Here is a 21,652-nt window from a genome sequence, read left to right as displayed (position 1 = left end):
TCCAGTTAGAACTAGAATTTTTGGTTTTAGCATGAACGTATATTACAGGCTTTTCAAGGTATTAAAATCTCATACTACTTTAACCAAAATTGGGATAATTGAGTACTCAGGTATAGTTGCTTATGATGTTTATAAAGGTACAGTGAGAGCGATATTGGCGGTTAAATCAAGAAAGATTATAGCTGATCTTCTCTTTGACTAGTTACCTCATAAGGTAGAAGTTTGTAAAACTGAATTGGGAGTTTATTAGTTGCAATATCATATATTAGGAATAGACCTAGATTTTCAGGACTACATAGTAGTCCATTAAACTGTCTCACAGTGTTTTCTGTACTGCGGTTAAGTATTTAATGTCCCCAATATTTTTAGAAGTAATTTTTTTTATTGTTTTTGTTTTTTTCTAGTTGTTGGTCTTGACGATATTATGGACGAAGGAGTTGTTAAAGAAAGTGGCAATGATACGATTGATGAAGAAGAACTGATTTTACCTAACAGAAATTTGAGGGACAAAGTAGAAGACAATTCAGTGAGATCACCAAGAAAATCACCTCGTTTAATGGCACAAGGTAATCCTTCCAAAGATTACCTAGAAACATCAAAGGTTTAGGTAGGGACAGATGTGATAAATTGTCAACTTGCTGAGCATTTTGATAAAATCAATTTTGAGATTATGTGAATTTGTTGGTATAATTTTTAAAAATTTTTATTGAAATTATACATTCACATAATTAAAAGAGTTGACTAGTTCTATAAGTTTCGAGTACTTGCCACCCCACTACTTATTTTTGGTTTCCCCAGAGGAAACTCTATTAACTCTTTTAGCTGGTTTTATTAATTTTTTTGATATTTATTTCCATGTGTCTAAGTGACACGTATATTGCTACTTCTTGATTTTCTGATGTAAGTATTTATTGACTTCCCTCTCTGGTTGATGAAAATTTGGTATTCTTTTCTCCTTTTGTCCCTATCACACAAAAGTACATTTTGTCATCTATCTACTATATAATTTTGTCAGAGCATTAGTAATTTTTTAATGTTACTGTGATTCTATATCCTATCAGAGATGATTTATTTAATAAATCATCTATTTTTCTCTACAACTTTTTATCTTTCTAATTTAATAAGGTTTTGTTCATTTGCTTATAGTTTTATACATTTATTTGTACACAGTTTTCTGCATACATATCAGTAATTATAGCCCAACTCCTTTGCCAGTTGTCTTAATCTTTCTTAAAGATTTTTGTGCATATCAGGTATTCTGTCATTTTCACTTTATTGAAGAAATATCTTGGAGCCTTATGTCTGCTCCTGTTGGACTAGTGTGTTAGCCCTCTAAGCCTAATGGCATAGCTGTTATTTATCCTTTTACCATTCTGAGGATTCTGTTCTCTGTTGCAATTCTTATGTTCAATATTTTGGTTTAACTCCTTCATTTTGGGGACATACCTCTTCTAGTAGTTTCATGAGAAAATGGAACACAACGATATATATTTTTAAATCTTGTGTGTTTGCAGATGTATTTAATCTGCTCTCAAATTGGGATCACGTCCAGTTGAACATAGAATTCAGGGTTAGAAATCATTTTCCTTCAGATATTTGAAAGTGTTGTTCTATGGTTTTCCAACTTTAGTGTTGTTGAGAGGTTCACTCCCCCACCCCGGGCCCCTTATGTTAGCTACTTTCTTCTGGAAGGTTGTGGAATCTCTTCCTCTCTTCAGCTCTAGTGTTTTGACATTTCTGATAATGTATCTTGGTGTAGGTGTGTTTTATGTATTGATCTGCATATTTCAGTAGGTCCTTTTAGTCTGAAAACTGTTGTTGAGGAAATTTCTTGAATTCTTTCATTGGTAATTCCCTTTTTTCTCAGCTCTTGGTTTCTGGAACTCCTATTCAAGTGTTTGATAGCATGGACTAGCCTTTTTTTTTTTTTTATCTTGCCTACTTTCCAACTCTTTTTCCTCTATTTGTTGAAATTTTCTCATGTTTATCCTCCAACTTTTTCATCAAGTTTTGCATTTCTAATTTCTAAATCATCTTTTTTGTTTTGGGAACATCCCTTTTTGTAGCATTCTAGTCTTGTTCACATACTTTTGTTGTGTTTTGTACTGTACTTACAGTGTTTTAAAAAGTTTTTTGTTGTCTTTCATATAGTTTCTTTTTTTTCTGTGATGTATTTTTTTTTTTTTTTTGACTTTTTTGTATTAAGAGACTCCCAAAATGTCTGATCCTTGATTGTCTGCTCATGTTAAGGAGTAGGAACTAAAACTCTAAGGAACGTTTCAATGTGTAGATTGGGTTTTGTTAACCCTGAGCATCATCACTCTATGGTGATCTGGCTGTGTTGTTTTTTGGGGGAATCTCTGTTGTTAGAATTTAGATTATTCCCCCTTCGGCTCATTAGATTGCTAGCATATTATGGGAGCCCGTGAGAGAAGTTATCTAGGATATATCTGTTTTTACTATATACACATTTGCTTCATCTCACAAATTTTAGTGTATTTTACTTCCATTCTGATCTATAACTGATATTCCTTAGTCTAGAAACTCTGTTTTATACTCTCTAGAGAATAAGCTTTCAGTCTTGGATTAGGACCAGGGAAGGGAAGTTGCCCCACAGATGGAGTTGGGGAGAGGGAGGTAAGGATCTAACTGCTTCTTAAATAGCTTTCAGCCCATCCTCAGGTTAACCACCTGCTTTTATCCCTACTTTAGAATCATCTGGGGTTACCAGTTCCTAAGTCTTTTGAGGTGTTAGTGTACTGGTTCTTGTCAGCTTTGTCAGTTTAGTATTTGTCTTTTTTTGGGATCTCCTACATTAGTTACTTCTTAATCATCTATTAGGCTTCCACAATTATCACAGTTTTCTCCTGTTTTTTCTTTCCTTTTTAGATACATTACTTTTCTATTGCTTTAATGGGATTTTGAGAAGTGGATTGACTTAGATGCATATATTTAGTTTATTGTTTTTTTCTCAGTTTATATTTTTAATCAGTTATTTGGCCTATACTTGTGATTTTGAGAAATGAAAAAAATAAAATGACCATTGTAGAGAAATAATTTGTGGCCTATATAGCCAGGCTTCCAACTAAGGCATTTGATAATTAGAGGAGAAAAAGTGACTTTTCCTTTGCTCAATAAATCAGTTACTATTGCAAACTAATTTTTTTATCTGAATACCTTCACAGTTGAATATGCTATTTATTTGTCATTTTTAGCGATCACTTAGGTAATGGGTGTTAAAAGTTCATTTATATCAGGACAGATGAATAAAGTAGAGCTGTAAATTACTACAAGCTGTCTTCAGAGCTTTAAAATCATCTAAATATTGATAATAAGCCATTAAAATTTTATATAGCTGAACATGTGATAAACAGTTCATAATCTACTAAGTAATTTTTAAAAGTTGTTGAATACTTAACCTAATGATTAAATAATGTGCCAGGTGCTGGGGGATTTAGGAAGAGTCTCTAAAAATTAGGATGGCCATATGATTTTTTGTCCAAACTGGAACACTTGAGAGTGAAAGTGTGAATCACCTAGGACTGTTACAGACAAATGGGACATATGATACCTTAGAGTCTCACAGTTTAGTGATGTATGACAAATTAGGGAAATGTTGTAAATATTGGTGCATAGTAAGGGTTTGCATTAAAAAGGAGACTTAAAAAAATGATATTGTTTAGTTTTTATACAGATATGTACAGGTTTGGAAATAGCTTTTTATTTTGTATTTAAGTTTGTGGATTGTTTTTCTACTTAGTGAATTGTTTAGATTTCTTTCTAGTTTCTTTTTATTTTATGTTTCTCCATCCCCTGGAAAATGCATCTGGATAGAGAAAGGAAGAAAAGCTCAAATTAAGATTCTTTGTTAGAAACATTGTTAAAAGTTGGGAAGCTTTTGTAAATTATTTTCATATTTTTTCATTTTTCTCTTGTGATACAGTTTCTTAGTTTAAACTTTTTTAATTATAATTTTTCTTTTTGTTGACCTACGTCTAATACTCCAGTGCATACTTCATATTTTGAATTACTCAAATACAAAAATTATGATATAAGCTAAGCATATTCAGAAAGGAATTAGAGTTCTTTTGAGCCTATGCTTTGAAACTCATAGATGCAGTTTGTAATAGGTGGTTTAGTTCACATTTCATTGGCACCTGAATTTATTTGGTTTTATATATTTAAAAATATTTAATGTTTAAAACTCTATGATAGTCTTGCTTTAAGATGGGTATTAATGTAGACTTATTTTTTGTTTTTAAGATGGGTATTAATGTAAATTCCTTTAACTCATTTTACTCCTAGCTTACTTATAGAAAAGAGACTTGACGAAACATTTCTGTCTTGTAGTAAGGTGTGATAGTCTAAATTTCATAGAGGTTTTTTTTTTTTCCTCTGCCAGCATTTATAGAACGGTGGTAAACAAACATATATATAATTACCATCATGAGTAACTTCAGTACATTTTCATTGAAATGATCAAATGAATTTTGTAGCTCAGAATAAAAAAGTGGTATATTCTAAGTTGTATTAAAATAAAAACACATGGCAAAATAGCTAAGTTATTTTTATTTATTTTTTTCCCTTGTGATAGAACAAGTAAGAAGTTTGCGACAAAGCACTATTGCCAAGCGTTCAAATACAGCACCTTTAAATAGCACAAAAAAAGCATCTGTGAAGACTGTATCTGCTCCTAAAGCAGGGGTGAAACAACCAGAAAGGGGTCAGAGTAAAGAAGAAGCTTGTACATCACCGAAATCTGAGTACCATAAAGAGAGCAGAAGAAGCAGCCGACATATTGGACAAATTGAAGCGGTACCAGAAGTATCTGTGTCTTTAAGTCATTCTTCAGTGCCATCTTGTCTTGAAATGGAGGAGGAAACTGGATTAGATTCTAAGCAGAAGTGCAATAATCAAGGAAAGGCAAATGTGCCATCTCATGAATTAAATTGTCCACTCCTTTCAGAGACTTGTGATAGTATTGAAGAAAAGAAAACTGAAGCTATGATGGAATGTAAAATCAAGACTGTTAGTAGCCCATTATTTAAGTTTTCAGATAAAGAAGAACCTGAACAGAATGATTCTACTTCAGATAAAATGGATGAGACTGTTGTTGAAGAAAAGAGGGCAAAAGGAAAAGTTGAAGAAGAATCAAAGGAAACAGTAAAATTATCCCATGAAGGTGACCAAATTGTTGAGGAACCTGCATCTTCTGCTGCTCTCTCTGGTGATGCTGCTTATGCAAATCCAAATAAGACTGAAAAAAACCTTGTAGGTTTGTCCAGTTCTGTGGATGAAGTAAATGAATGTAATTTGGAATTGAAGAATACCATGGAAACTTCTGATAAAGCTAAGAACTCCCTTCATAGAAATGAAGTAGAATCATTGAGTTATTGTAAAGACATAGAGTCTAATCATAAGCAGTTGGAGAACACTGAATTTGATAATTCAAACTTAGAGGTGGTTGATACAAGTGCTTTTGAACCAGAAAGTAATATTTTAGAAAATGCTATTTGCAATGCACCTGACCAAAATTCAGAACAGTTGAATATTATTGAAAGTATTAAAATGGATTCTCATGAAACAGCAAACCTTCAAGATGACAGAAACAGCCCTTCAAGTAGTGTTTCTTGCTTAGAGTCAAAAAACATAAAATCCAAACACACAAAACTTGTAATTCATTCTAAGCAAAATATGACCACAGATACTCTGAAAAAAATTGTTGCAACAAAGCATGAATTAATGCATAACAAAGCTAAAGTTAATGTCAAAAGTGTGAAACGAAATGCAGATGAACCAGAATCTCAGCAAAATTTTCATAGGCCAGTCAAAGTGAGAAAAAAACAAGTTGATAAGGATTTAAAGATTCAGAGTTTCAATTCTGGGGTTAAATCTTTGAAAAATCAAGCTCATTCTATATCTAAAAAAAAACAAGATCAAAATTTAGTACAAATTTCTAAACCTGTAACTCATTCTTTGAGTGATAGACTTCATGGTCATCCTGGTTGCTCTAAAGAACATCATCCTCCTACACAAACTGGACATTTATTACATGCCTGCCAGAAACAGTGCCATAAACCCCAGCAGCTGGCTCTAGCAGTGAAAACCAATAGTCATGTAAAGGAAGTACTTGAACATGCTGGTGGTATAGAACATTTTAAGGAGGAGGATAAACTGAAACTAAAAAAACCTGAGAAGAACCTACAACCTCGCCAAAGAAGAAGCAGCAAAAGTTTTTCTTTGGATGAGCCACCATTGTTCATTCCAGATAACATAGCTACCATAAAAAGAGAAGGCTCAGATCATAGCTCTTCATTTGAAAGCAAATATATGTGGACTCCCAGCAAGCAGTGTGGGTTTTGCAAAAAACCACATGGCAACAGGTGTGTGTGTGTGTGTGTGTGTGTTTGTGTGTGTGTGTGTGTATGTGTGATGTGTACATTGAAGAGAAATTGCTTTTTTTAGGGTGAGATTAATGTGAGAACTTTTTTTATAGAAAGAATTTCTATAAAAGAATTATTTAACATACAAAGACTTTTACAAAAATAAAACATCAATCCTGGATAAATGATAGAAACATGGAGCCACTGAATTACAAATACATCATCCTAGAATATTTCTAAAAACATAGCCTGACCAACAGCCAGTATATATATGGAAATGTTTTGTCATTGTAACCAGTTAGAGAATATAATTTAGTGATGACATCTGGGGAAAAAAACTTTCTGCTAATCAGAAAATTGTTACTCAGTCTTGGGTCTGTAAGTTACATATTTTATTTGGCTTGAGAAGAACCTAGTAATAAAGTGTGAAGGTCATAATGCAAATTTTATTTTTCTTTTGAAGACTTTTTTTTTTTTTTGGTAAAATGGCACACACTCTAACAATACCACGACTTCGTAACTATCAAACTTGACCTTGGAAGGAAATTTGATAGCTAACGTAACTGTTAAATTACCTGGGTGAATTTTGTATGTAACATGGAATGGCATAAAAACATGTATTTATTTTTGAATGTTCAGCGTTTTGAAGGATTTCTTTCTTGTGAATTCTAATCTTTTAAGAAGTGATTTTAGCACTGTCCTTTGACATTCTTTCCTTAGGATTCAATATTTCCTACTTTTATGACACTGCTTCCTGCCCTGTATTTTATTTGCTAGCTTTTTAAGAAAGGAAACATGAAGTGGAGTTTGCAGCTGCAAGATTATCCTGTTCAAGTGTTCAGATTGCTGCTGGAACTTCTATCAACATTGATATGATAAAAGAACATTATAACTTGCACTTTGTACTCTTGTCCTTACTCATGAAAGTAAATGTTAAAATGACTTTTCTCAGCACTTTCAGATTACATAAAAATGAAACTCTTTAGGGAGGGACAGTTTAGTAAAGTGTTTTATAATACATTATTTTGCTTTTGGGCAGTAGTGTTTGGGGAGTGGGTGGGAGATATTGGGGCTTTTTGATAAAAAAATAAGTTTATATCAAAGGATTTCCTCATTTGTGATTTGGCCTGTAGCTTATTTTTAGCATCAATGGTTACTTAACAACAACATAGTCTAGGTTTTGAAAATTGAGACTTATTTGAATATAGTGCTACATTTGCCATCACTTATGTGTTCTTTATGGCTTATTTTTTTTATTTTTTAATTTTTTTTAGGTGAGGCAACCTTTGGTTGACCTCACAGATTTCAAGGACCTTGTCAGCTTACAGTCCCTTATTTTTAAATTTTTTATGCCTACAGCACCTGGTCTTCCTAGGTGGTCTCCCATCCAAGTACTAACCAGGCCCGACCCTGCTTAGCTTCTGAGATCAGATGGGATCGGGCTTGTTCAAGGTAGCATGGCTGTAGACTCTTTATGGTTTTTTATTTTAAACACTTTATTCAAATATTCTGAAGTGGGCTTGCTAAATTTTCAGGTCTAAAATAATTAGGGAGGGGACAGTACATTTATGTACTTTTTAAAGCCAGTCCTTTCTCTCGACCAGAATTTCATTTAAAAATCATTACATATGGTCAGAGTAATGGAATAGGAGCGTTAAAGTGGATGAGTTTCTAAAAGGAGACTTTGGCCTAAAGTTGAAAGCCATGTTAAGTATGTTAAAAATGTAGCTCATATGTAGAATAAACTTATGTTATGATGGCCTGGTCCTCAGGAGTTTGCCCATACTTTTTAATGATGATTGTCACTTCAACATCAACAGTTATTTTCCTAATATGATGTATTTTTTTTTGTTTGTTTTTCTTTTTAACCTAATGCTACCTTTTGGATCTACTCTATAAAACCTAGAGTCTTTGTTCCAGTCTGGAAAATGACTTAGAATATTAGATGTGTAGGGGTTTTAAGTGCATTTTATGTAATTGACATGAATAATATATAATAATATTGGAAAATAGTCAATTTTGGAAGTACCATTACACATTACTTCAATTTTGTGAATAAAAAACCCTAAATAATTGATCGTTTTTTTCTTTACATATTAACTAGCCTTTATTACTTTGACACATTCTGCTCGTAAACACAGGTTACTCAAAAAAATGCACCTGTCATGCAGCATGTAATTTTATTATTTTAATTCATGGATAATAATATGAATTTATTAGGAAGGACATATGGAAATAATTTTCACTCATCTTTTTTATCTCACACACCACATTGAAAGCTGTTTGTTAATCTGACATTTTCTAGCACTGACAGCTTTGCTTCTGTAAAGACTTTTAACCAGCATTTTACATGGATTACAACTGAAGTTAGCTTCTTATATATGTCTCCAGTTGGAGATTATATTTTTTAATATAGATTTGTTCCTGGCATGGCCAAATGTAATATTTGACCATAAACAACTGTATCCTACAGACAGTAGGTATTGACTTGTATCGATTTTATAACAATTTTATACATCATGCTGGGTTTTTTTTTTTTTATTTTCCTGATTTAGCCTTACAAGAAAAGTATACATCTTATTTAAAAAACCAAACTATTTAACATTTTTGTTTTTAATGTTGTCTTTGAACTACTTTTAAACATAAGCCAGTTGGTATTTTGGAAGGAAGTTTTAGTCTTTTCATATTTTTCTACCTTGTAGTTTCTAGTTCTCCAGAAGACAGATTTACATTTTATATTACACTTTCTTGCTCAGTCATGGAAGATTAGTATATTGGATGAAATTTTAAAAAATCTTAGCAGAATAGGTTCATAGCTTTATACTCAACTTTTTCTGAGAAGGAAGTTTTCTGCTAGAATAAATGATTTCTGGTTTTCCTCAGGACTTTTAAGTTTTTGATAGATAACCATTCCCCGCCCCCCGCAGATTAGGTTGTCAGTGACAAAAACACTTATTTAATATTTATGTGGAATTGAATCCTTTCCTAGAAAATAGTATATACACATTCACAGTAATGTGGTTTAGATTTGTCACCGAAAGGAAATGCTCATCAGAACTGAAGGCCCATCTTGTAACAGTTGCATTGTTAGTGAACTAATGACATGAATTTGCTAAGAATAGGAGTTTACAATGTTGCCTCTGGTTTATTTTGAAGAAACTTGAAAATTTTCTAAGAATATATTTTAGCTTATGCCAGAAAGATTAGAATTTTAAATGTTTTTATCTTAGAGTAGATCTAGTTCTTTTTAAAAATTTTGTGTATGAACATAAAACAGCTATTTTCAAACTCTCACATTTAACTGATTTATGCTGACCGTCTACTTGTTCCAGAGCTAAACATCCAATATTGATTTGTTTTTTTCTTAATGAAAGATTTAATATACAGATCGTAGTCTTTTTCTGAAGTGATTTTGCCTGTTGGTAATCAGAAATTCAAGGATAGCAGAAAATGGGAAAGTAATTCTAGTTGTGTGACCCATACTGTCCTCCCTCGTAAGCCATGAGGAATAACATGAAAAGGAAATGTATAATCTCTTGTAATAAGTCATCTTAAAAAATATGGTTCGTAAAGTTCATAATACTTCTGAGTTTTAAATCTAAAAGTGATATATATTTACATTTTGGGGTATTCAGTTTTCAAGTTATTTAGGTTTCCCCCTGGAAATGTGAAATAATTTTTTCAGTGTAAGTTTTTTTCTTGATTACTCAGAATTTTATTTAACTGCATTATTTTTTTAAGTAAGATCTAAACTATAAAGATACATTTATAGATGGCACTAAAGATTTGCTTTTCAGAGCCTCTTAAGTTGAAGAGACATTTCCAAAATAAACTTGAAAGGCATGGTGAAATAATAAATTTCATGATTATAAAGCTGTTCTTCGCTAAATAAAATTTGAAACTTTAACATATGCTTTATAAATTGCTATTTAGATTTGGATTTGCAGCAAAACGTGGCCATGATCATGGTGTAGGTTTTTAAGTAATGTTTTATTGAAAGTATTCGAGACTTGCTTTAAAGAAATCATAGCTCTAATAGTGGAAATAAAGAGGAATCACTGCTTTCCTTCAATATTTCAAAGACAAGTTAGTTGCTTTCAAGAAATAGCAGTTCTTACAACTTTGCAACTTGAAACTTAATTTTCTGTTAGCTGGAAGATCTATATCATTGAGACATGGACCCATCTAAAATACCCCCAAAGCTAGAGAAAGCATTTCTGTTTTGCAAACATACCACATGGTTTGAAGGTTTTCTTACTAGGCTTATGACTCCAAAACATTCTGGTTGGTCTGTTTTTTACATACAGCATGATTTTTTTTTTTTTTTGCCTTTTCCCTAAACCAAATGAATTGTTGGGGGAAATAATGACTTATCTGGTAAAGCTAGCACAGGAATTACCAGTTAGGGTAAAGAATGGTGAAACAGATGAAGAAATCAAGGTTCCTTAATGCACAGCAATATCTTGGTGCACAATAGAAAGGCACGTGAGGAAAAACTGCTGCCGTTAAGGAGTAAGGCATTTGGCTTGATGTAAGATACCCTGTAAAGATTGAAACTGTTCTGATCTTTATAGTTCCAACATTAAAAAAGAACCTCTGGTGTATTTAGGGCTGGTTGGCTATATCACCCTATTGCCTTTAACATCTTCCTGTTGGATCACAGGTTTTTAAAAGTGTTTTGACACCAATTATGGTGCCACTATTATCAAAAAGGACAAAGCCTTTAAGTCATTAAAGAATATACCTAAATCCATCTATCTTCTAAACATATAGTGAATTACTAACCTGAAGAAGATAGGAAAACGTTAAACATGATTAAGTGAGCTTTGTAGTTTTCCTAACAATGGATTGAAAGTATGTAAAAAATTTCACTATCTAACTGCTGTTTGTACATTCGATTTGCCATTTTATTCCAAAGTAATTCCAGATTTTCTTTCTAGGTTAGAAAAACAAGCTTTTTAGAGTCGTAAATCTCATGTCTCTGGACTTTTTCATTGGTTAGTGAAGTTATTTTAGATAAAATGCAGTAAAGGGAAAACTTTTATAAGGAGATTGGAAATTTTAAATCATCGTGAATATTAATATTTTCATGTTAAGACAGTGATCTTTATTTGTGAAAAAGGTTTATTTAAACCACATGATCAGTAGTAAGGAAGTCCATAGTCAAGACTACATAAAAAGATTTTCTAGCCAAATCAATGTGACACCGTGAACCAGAATATTTTGAGCTCAAAGAATAGTTATATAGTTAAGATGGTTAAACAATTTGAGAGACTCCATTATGATAGTTTTTTAGTTGTATTTTCGTTGCTGTTTTTCTTTGTCACTTAAAATGATTCATTGGATAAATGATTTTTTTTCCAATTTTATGCTCAGGTCTGTGGTAAATGTAACTGATTATCTGCGATCAATCTATCACAAATCTTTCCACTCTTCTTGGTGGAGAAATATTGTTATTCTATACTTTGTTATTCTGCACTTTGTTATTTTATGGAGTATACTGACAAAGTTCAGTTGCCCATTATTTTCATCCTAATGGTTTTTTTCCCCAGTATTTTCTCATAGAGGGAAAATAGTTGACTTATTAAAAGTTCCATTTTCATAGAATATTCTTTTCTTTGAAAACTTGCTCCATGTTGAATTGATAGAATGAGTAAGGATGGAAAACATGCAAAATATCGAAAAGTCAAATATTAAAATTTTAATTTGGTCTTTTGACATTGGTTTAAGAAAATGCATCAAATAAAAGTTTTTGTTTATTTATTTTCCAGGTTTATGGTTGGCTGTGGGAGATGCGATGACTGGTTTCATGGTGATTGTGTTGGGTTAAGTCTTTCTCAAGCACAGCAAATGGGAGAGGAGGACAAAGAATACGTGTGTGTGAAATGTTGTGCTGAAGAAGATAAAAAGACTGAAATAGTGGATTCAGATATTTTGGAAAACCAAGCTAAAGTTGAAGGCCTGAGTGAAGATAAAACAATGGAGTATGAAAAGCTTGGATTATCAAAGCACACACCAACAAATGACAAAACCAAATACATAGATGACACAGTGAAGCACAAGGTCAAAATTTTAAAACGGGTGAGCAGCTCAAGAATGCATTCTTTTGTTATTTAAGGAATTTGTATAGACCATGAGAATTTGAAGTTTCTTCTTAGGATTTGTTCTAGTGTATAATATCAAACTTATTTAACTATAAAAATGGATTTTTATTAAAAGTTTTTTGGCAGTTTTGGTGAAATCAGGTAGTGACATCTTCAGAACATTGAGATCTTATTTCTTAGCATCTTTTGTGCTATTTCTCTCCCTAATGTGATACTTGGATTTCTGAGGTAGGACGTGTATATGATCTTCTAGTGTTAAGTAAGTGTAAATTGTGCTTGTTGATTAATTTTTTAAAAAAGTTTTCAGATCATAAATATCTACTGGTCTTTAAACCACATTTGGCATTTTTATTTTCAAGTGGAAGAGTTACTTTTTCTCTGAGGGAAAGTAATCTTAATTCTTTTGACCTTTGTCCCAGTGTTTGCTTGGAACCCTTACCTCATAATTTTTCTCTTAAAATGTGGACTCTCTAAAAGTTGTCAATTTTCCTTCATATTTTTAACTACCTTCTAAAAGTATTTTCTAAATAGAAATTTCAGGATATTTAGTCATAGGAGAAGTGCATAAAGGACACAGCACTTTATATGATTAAATTTTTATTTTCAATGTTTACCTTTTTATTACCTTTGTTTTTTCTAATCATTGATTTGTTATTCTTAAGATAGTGCTAGAGAAGAAACACAGTGGCAGCAAATGTGCATGGATAGTTGACTGTGATAATCCAAAAGATAATAATATGAATTGCAGAGTTTGAGGGAACTTGGAAATCTTTTAGTCCAACCATTCAAATTTAAGAGCCATAAGCACGTTTTCTCCAAAATCCCTATTATTTACAAACTCATTTTTTTTCAGATGCTTCTTACATGACAAATCTGGATTAAGTTTCAGTTCGCCAAATCCTTGTGGCATCCACTTTTCCTGTCTGCCAAGACTTTTTGAGAATCAGATAATATCCTTCTAACATGCTGTTGCTTTGTCTGTTGATTTAATTAGCACCAGAGTAATTAATGATGAACTGAAAGCTTCATTGAGAAGTTTATAGCACACTTTTGCAAAACTTCTGTTTGTCAACTATTAATCATCACTTCTTGGGTATAATTTCTTGGCCATTTGGAAATATAGCTCATTGTTTTGTCATTTAGCTAAGTTGTCCCTACTGGTCTAAAAAGGCATAAAAACATTAATATTGGGAAAACCCTCTATCTAGTCTCTATCCAAAAAATAACCGAGGTTATTTGGATTTTGTAAATGGTTTTGTAAATGCATGTGCTGTCCAAGTGGTTATTGCTTCCTTTTCTTTTTGATGTTAAACTGCTGAATCTTATCTGGACATACCTGATTTTAGTTTATGGAATCGAATCTGCTTTTTAAATATCACTTGTTATCCCTAGATTTTGTGTTGAACCAATTACTGAGTTCCTTTTGTGTGCCTAGGATGGTACCAGACTTTTATACGGGTAGATAACACTGATTTGAAATGTTCTTGCTCTCAAGTAAATCTGGTTGGAGAGGTAGGAATAAATAAATAAGTAAATAATTAGAAGATTCCTAGTCTAGAGAAAATCAGTTTTTGTATATACTCTTCCTTAAAACCTGTGATTATATGTATATAGATACAGTGTTCTCCCTGTCTTTCAAATACTAGTGTGATGTGACAGAATTCTGGTTTCACTAGAAGTCCTTTGTCGATTATGTTAGGACAAGAGTAGCAAGCATCCTTATGGTTTGTTCTATATTATGAGAGTTAAAATTGCCCATATAGGTATACTGAGAAGTTAACTGATATATTTATTATAGGTGATTATAACTTCATTTGTTTTAGAATAAAGTGAAAAATATAGATACTTGTTTCTCCACAACTTCTCTTTTTTCAAAGCCACAGTCAACTAAGAGAACTCTTATTATATCTTATTTGTTTCTAGTATTGTTATTGAGACCATTATCTCAATTTTTTAGTTCTCCTCTATAGGAGAACTAAATAGGCTATTATGTATTCTGCAGAAAATAGATGCTTAATAAATGGATTTTGAATGAAAAGGTGAATTTCCTTTTTGCTAATTATTTTTTTGCATCTGTGAAAAACCCTCTAAACAGTTACTGACTACAGAATAGAATATGTTTGATATTGCAATAAGTTGTAGTACTAATTAAGTTTAATTTTTTAAATTTATATACTCTTGAAGTTTACTTTATATTTAAAAATAGTTTAATAGTTTTCATTCTAATGAATTAAGTACTTTTTTTCCCCTAGGAATCTGGCGAAGGCAAAAACTCATCAGACTGTAGAGATAGTGAAGTAAAAAAATGGCAGCTAGCTCCTCTTCGAAAGATGGGACAACCAGTTTTACCTCGGAGATCCTCAGAAGAAAAAAGTGAAAAAATACCAAAAGAGTCTACAACTGTTACATGCACAGGGGACAAAGCTTCAAAACCAGGTAGTGAGATTAATAGAAAATATTATATACGATTGTATTTTTATTTTATTTCATATACTATCAATTAGTATATTAAAGGAAATTAAAATTTTTTAACATTTTAATGGCAATAAAAATGGTTTAGGTGATTGACCTTACTTTTAATTAAAAACTGTTGTTCTAGTCTACAGCCGTGCCACCCTCAACAAGCCTGATCTCGTCTGAGACATCTCGGAAGCTAAGCAGGGTTGGGCCTGGTGGGTACTTGGATGGGAGACCACCTAGGAAGATCAGGTGCTGTAGGAGTAAAAAAATAAAAAAATAAGGGATTGTAAGATCACAAGGTCCTTGCAATATGTGAGATCAACCAAAGGTTGCCTCGCAAAACAAACAAACAAACAAAAATCTATTGCTCTAAATTCTGGGGAAGTACTAATGAACTTAATAAGATAAGGCTCCTGCCCTCGTGGCACTTAAAAACTAATGGGAGAAGACAATAAGTAGACAAATAAGAAATTGGCATGCTGTTTTACAGAATTTAGGCACTGTGAAGAACAAGTAGAGTGATGGGATAAAGAGTCACAGTTGAGAGTGGTGGGAGTTTGTTTTAGAATAGAGGAGGTAACTTGCGAAATGGGATTTGAAGGGATTGTGAAATTGTTTGGAGGAAGGACTAGGTAGGTGGCACAGCCAAAAGGCTTTGAGGTAGAAATAAACTTGACATTTGAGGAACAAGAAAACTACTGTGAAGTGAGTGGAAGGTATTACATGAGAGATCAAATGGTGGTAGAAGATAAATTTAGAGAAAATTATATTGCAACTTTGAGGCCGAGAGTTTATATTCTGAATATAATGGGAAAGCTTTAGAAGATTTTATAAAGGAAATGATGGATTGCTCTGTTTTTTTTTTTTTTTCTGTGGGGATTGAACTTTAGGGTGTTCGGAGAGAGGGAGGGTAGATCATTTAGGAGTCTATAGCAGTATCTAAGAAATAGAACGGTAGCTTGGAACAGAGATACAGTGGAGGTAGTGAAAAGTAGTCAGATTCAGATGTATTTTATGCTAGAGTTGGCACAACTTGGTGATGAATTAGATGTAGATAGTTGAAGGAAAGAGTCTTAGTAGATTAGATAAGTGTTGGTGTTGTTTGCCGAGATTAGAAAGATAGAAGTAAATTTGGGGAGGGATACTGAAAAATGATGTTTTGGGCATTTTAACTTTGAGATGCCTGTTAGACATCCAGGTGGAGATTTTTGAATAAACTTTTGGCTGATGAGTCAAGCTTAGAGAAGATTTTGGGGGGTGGTATTTAAATTTGGGATTTATTAGTACGAAGTTATTTAAAATCATGAACTTAGCAGCTACAGAGAGAGTTTAATAATGAAGAGTCAGAAGCAGAGCCCTTAAGGTGCATCAGCGTTTAGATATTAGGAAGAAGATAGAGATGGCCTGTGTGAGGTAAGAGACCATAGTAGTGGCTTGGAAACCAGATGAAGTTTTAAGAAGCAGGGAATGATCCGCTGTTTCACAAAATGCTGTCTCGTCTGGACATCTAATAAGATGAACACAGATTACTAAATATGTGATTTAGGGAAATAGAGATAATTAGTGACCTTGGTTAGAATGATTTTGGTAGAGCAGTGGGGACAAAGGCCAATTTTATTGGCTTATGGAAGAATGGAAAGTGAGAAACAACATACTGATTACAGATGACTTTTTCAAGAAATTTTGCTGTTAAAGGGAACAAAAATGATATGGTAGCTAGAGATGGATGTGGGATCAAGGACTTTTTAAAAGGAATTAGAGCATGTTTGTAAGGCTAATGGGAATGACCCAGTGGAGAGAGAAAATCTGGTGATATAGGAAAGATTATATGATAGTTGAGATTCAAAATCCCTGAAGGAGACAAGAGGAGTGGGATCCACATAGAGGGGTTTGGTCTTAGAAAAGGAAGATTGTATGTGGTAGGAGGAGGACAGATGCACGTAGGGTTAGTAGATTTGATTATGGGATGATGTGATAACTGACATTTTCTGTTTTCTTAGAGTAAAAATATGAAGTGAGAAAATCAAATGAGATTGAAGTTGGGGAAGGCGGTATTGTTGGTTTGAGAGGAGAAAATGTATAAAAATAGAGGTTTTGGAAAGTGAGAGAGTAAATTTACTATAAAAATTTAATAGGATTAGGGCAGCAGATTGAGTTATCTACTTGAGATTTGTGGTTATAAATTTAAAATTAGATCTGTCAGCACAGTGCTTGTTTTTCTTCAGTTACCTTCAGCTGTTTGTAGGCCATTTGGAGGAAGGATAAAAGTTGGCTTTCACCAGGGTTGTGGTTTTGCCATTGCAGATAATTTAAAAGAGAGAGAATAAGTATGCAAGGTAATTGTGTTGGACTATCTAATCAGAATTGCGTTATGTGGGAAAGTGAGGGCATGAATGGTAAAAATGATAGATTTAAGAATTGTTTGAAAGATTCTAGAATAAATAAACTGGTATAATAAGAGGTCAGAGTAGAGGAATGTTTCACATTAGATTTTAGAGATGTGCATGAAGTAGTGATTGAATGAAAAATCATTTGAAAGCTTAACATTCAATTTACCAGTGTCAAGCACAGTTGTTTTAAAACCAGAGGAGATTCATCATCATTTTTGTGGTACTAGTAAGATCATTAAATTGTCTGTTCATTAAATAAATTCAGATCAAATTACCTAGTTTTTAAAAAATTAATTAATGTATATATGTGAAACGTAACTAACTCTGAAAACCATTGTCTAAAATGGAAAAAGTATATATATATTTTATAGCTTTAGGGCCACTTTTTAATCACTCAATTTCTAATTAAAATTTATTTAACTTAGAATTTTTTTTTAATTGAGGTATAATTGACATATAACATTATATTAGTATCAGGTCTACAACATAATGACTTGATGTTTATATATATTGTGAAATGATCACCACAGTAAGTCTAGTTAACATCCATCACTGTATAGATTTAGAATGTCAGGAATATTTCAATATGGAATATTTAGAAATAGTGGTGTTTAATCAATTTTGTTTATAAACTTACATTATGCATTAAGAAAAATATGTTCTTAGGAACAATTTAATGTGTTTTGATGTTTATTTAAATCAGGTGCTCATGAGAAGCAAGAGATAAAAAAGAAGAAAATTGAAAAAGGAGTATCTAATGTGCATCTTCCTGCTGCTTCTGCTTGTAAGCCCTCTGCAGACCAGATCAGACAAAGTGTCAGACATTCTCTCAAAGATATTCTTATGAAAAGGTAACACACATTCTTGTTGTAAAAAATCGAATAATAAGTTTCATGTAGTTGAAAAATAATTGAATTATTCTACTTTTAAGACTTACAGACTCAAATCTGAAGGTACCAGAGGAAAAGGCAGCAAAAGTTGCCACAAAAATTGAAAAAGAGCTTTTCTCTTTTTTTCGGGACACAGATGCTAAATATAAGAACAAATATAGAAGTTTGATGTTCAATCTGAAAGATCCTAAAAACAATGTAAGTATGTTTTGTTCATGTTCATAGAAATTAATGCTTCCAACTTTCCTGAATATATAGGGATTTAAGATTGTAATACAGTAGATCTATAATTTATTTCTTGGAGTAAGATCATGTAATTTTAATAAAGTCTTTTGTTACCAAACTGAGTTATGAATTCTGCATGATAGTGACTAGGGTTATATAATGAATCTATTAAAATGTAAAATACTATCTTTAATTTATGTGAATTTTCTTGTCCCTAGTTTAATCCAGTTTATTAAAAAAAAAAAAAAAAAACTCATGTATTTTTCAAAAGCTGTTAAACTAAAATTGATAACACTGTAGTAATACTTCTGATTTAAATCTGAAAATAAAGCTATACTCTTTAAGAAAGTAAATTACATAAATTAGCAATGGAGTAAACATTAATTGAACCCTTAATCTTTTCCTAGGATTTCTCATTTGGGACTTGGAATCTAAAAGCTGTGTGTATAGATGCAAACTACTTGCATATTTGCTTAATTTCTACAAAGTTTTCACATAAGTGATAGCAGTTTGTCAATTTGTATAATGATATTTGCTATAATATGTGATTATAGGTATTTTCTTGAAGTATACTAACAGCTACTTAAGAGAATTCTACGTTGTACAATATGCCACTATGGTCCAGGGGTTAGGTTACTTCTTGAATTATATTATCTGGACACTTTATTTCAATTAGTAAATATTTCCTTTAGATTTCTTTCTTGTAGTTGGTTCTTTGCTTTGGAGTTCCCTCCAAGCCTGTTAGATTGTAAACATATGAACTTTTTAAAATATAAAAGACATCATGTTTAGTAAAGTTCTTTTATGCAGTACCTTGCTATACTATTGGTTGGCTATTATGACAGAGTTTGTCCTTGGGAAGACTTCATACAACTTTTGCATAGGCATTGTAATGATCCCATTGTACATGCTTCTTTATGTTTTGATTTTTATATGAAGTGTATATTTTTCTGCCTTATATGATAGGTTCCTAGGCTACAAGGCTGTCATTTTATTCTCTTGGTAGTAGGCAATATGTAAATCATAAAACATCTAAATCAAATTTCAAAATTGCATCTTTATTTATTACAGGTTTCTGTACAGTAACTTCTCTTTCTTTTTAAAATGATTTTTTTCCCTTTTCCTTCCCATTTTTAAATACTTCCAGATATTGTTTAAAAAGGTACTGAAAGGAGAAGTAACTCCTGATCATCTTATAAGGATGAGTCCAGAAGAACTAGCTTCTAAAGAGTTAGCTGCTTGGAGACGAAGAGAAAACAGACATGTAAGATTGGCTATGAATATGTGTTTGACTATATCACAGCCTATATTTTTTTCAGCCTTCTAGTTACTTATCCTTCATTAACCTGGTTCTTAAATTCTGTCTTTCGTTTTTCTTGATCTCTGCTGCTTTTTTGTCATTTTCTCAAATTATCAGGTTATATAAATACTTTGTGGTTTGTTATATAATTTGTAAATCAGAAGGATGAGAAAATCACATCTTTCCTTAATCACATCTATATTTTTCAGGAGCCCAATTTGAAGGTATTATGAATATCGATAATTTGTAGAGCCAGATTAAGTCAGAATGAAAATTTTGCAGCTTTATAATCTCTTATTAATCAGAATTTCAATGCCAAAAACTCTGAAAAATAAGTTTTTTTCTATAATAAATTTATTGATGAAACCTGACCTGAATTGTCATGTCTGAATGTTTATATTCACAGAAATAGTGTGCATTTAATTAAGTAGCACTGTTCCAGACCTAACTGGAGTGTTTTATAACATATATAATGTGTGTATCAGATCGCATTTTTAAAACTAAACAATTTTGAAAGTCACCGATGCCAGGAGTTTTCATTTGGAAGTTGTAACTTGGAATACCTTTAAAGATTAAGTGAATCTGTGACTTAGAGTTATTGTGACAGTGAGATTAGCCACATCATCCACTGTTTTTATTACAGTGGCCTCAGAATATTAGGCTTTTATTGTAGAAAACACTGGTTAGAGTTTATATTAACGATGTGATTTACCTGATTTTTTCCTCCATAATATTTACTTGCATCTTAGGTATTAAGCCACAAATCTAGTTTAAAGCATCTGAGGCATTGATTTGATGTATTATACCGCTTCACATATTTCTTCAATTTCACCCTGAGTGATTTCTCCTGTTCTTTGATTTTGAAAATAGTATCATGTCCTCTTTTATTTTTCCCCTCAGTATCCCTCTCTTCTGCTTTGAAACTGGCTGCGGGTATCATCTGCATTGGAGACTAGCTTGTTTTTTCTTTAGGCCATTTCTTTCTTTAAAGGATGGTTTCCACTTAAGATGAGATAAATGACCAGACCCATCTTTACCTTCCTTAACCCATTCCACTCTCAGCTACCTTTTACTAGTTCTTGCTACACTTGCTTAATTACTATGTTCTGTTGCTGAGGTTGTTCAATTGTGAATTATCATTGTGATAAAGTATACTCAGTCAGGAGACAGCTGATAGTGGACTACCTGATAATTTTTGATGTTTTGAGTAAGTAAACTTTATGCGGTTGTATGGAATGTTAGAACATCAAGTTAGGAATCTAAATGGAAGTCAGTTTTCAGGTCCCTGTGACAGCTGCTAAAATACTAAATTGGAAAGCAGATTTTAAATATCATGTTTCATCATTTAGCAAATTATATCATACTTCAGTTGCCTCTAGTTAATGTACATGTGAACTTCTCAAAGCTGAAACATGGGGTCCAATTCTTATAACCCCAGCACTCCAAATCATCTCTGGTATATGTAAGTACTCAGTATAGTTGTTTGAGAGAACACCTAAAGATTAAAAATCATCTATGATGATGCTTTCTATTTTTAGATAAGCTCTTATCATTATGTAAAACTGTACATTTGGCAATATATTTTTTAATTGTGAAGTATTCCTTTAAAATATTTCCTATTAGACCATAGAGATGATTGAGAAAGAGCAGAGAGAAGTAGAAAGACGGCCAATCACAAAAATAACTCATAAAGGTGAAATAGAAATTGAAAGTGATGCTCCAATGAAAGAACAGGAAGCTGCCATGGAGATTCAGGTAAAGATAATAAAAATGTCATGTTTTATAGTGCTCAGCGCATGAAGATTCAGAAAAGGTTTATTTGCCTAATGTTCTTAAAGTAGAAAGGAGAATTTTTTAAAATGTATATATTTTAAAGTAGCCTATTTTATTTGTTTAATGG

At 32.2% G+C, this 21,652-nt stretch overlaps 1 protein-coding gene, 1 non-coding gene and 1 pseudogene across 6 annotated transcripts in view; 2 read left to right on the top strand and 1 right to left on the bottom strand.

Annotated features, from left to right (window-relative positions):
* The window catches only part of PHF3 (PHD finger protein 3), a 69,543-nt gene that overhangs the window by 36,143 nt on the left and 11,748 nt on the right, over positions 1-21,652 (top strand). For all 5 annotated transcript variants that reach the window (XM_011361188.2, XM_011361187.2, XM_023531215.1 and 2 more), the window contains 8 exons: positions 405-566; positions 4,595-6,383; positions 12,155-12,464; positions 14,740-14,923; positions 18,041-18,188; positions 18,269-18,425; positions 19,600-19,716; positions 21,376-21,507. In XM_011361188.2, coding sequence (XP_011359490.1) covers positions 425-566; positions 4,595-6,383; positions 12,155-12,464; positions 14,740-14,923; positions 18,041-18,188; positions 18,269-18,425; positions 19,600-19,716; positions 21,376-21,507 — 2,979 coding nt within the window. In that variant the 5' untranslated portion in view covers positions 405-424. The remainder of the gene's footprint in view (positions 1-404; positions 567-4,594; positions 6,384-12,154; positions 12,465-14,739; positions 14,924-18,040; positions 18,189-18,268; positions 18,426-19,599; positions 19,717-21,375; positions 21,508-21,652) is intronic.
* On the bottom strand, positions 7,734-7,852 carry LOC111740504. The gene has a single exon (XR_002780632.1). It is a non-coding gene; the product is annotated as a 5S ribosomal RNA (ribosomal RNA).
* LOC111740525 lies at positions 15,086-15,208 on the top strand (annotated as a pseudogene).

This window comes from Pteropus vampyrus, unplaced genomic scaffold, assembly GCF_000151845.1.
Source record: "Pteropus vampyrus isolate Shadow unplaced genomic scaffold, Pvam_2.0 Scaffold64, whole genome shotgun sequence".
Taxonomy (NCBI): Eukaryota; Metazoa; Chordata; class Mammalia; order Chiroptera; family Pteropodidae; genus Pteropus; species Pteropus vampyrus.
The sequence above is the reverse complement of the archived record's forward strand: the minus strand, read 5'-3'. Positions and strand labels throughout refer to the sequence as shown.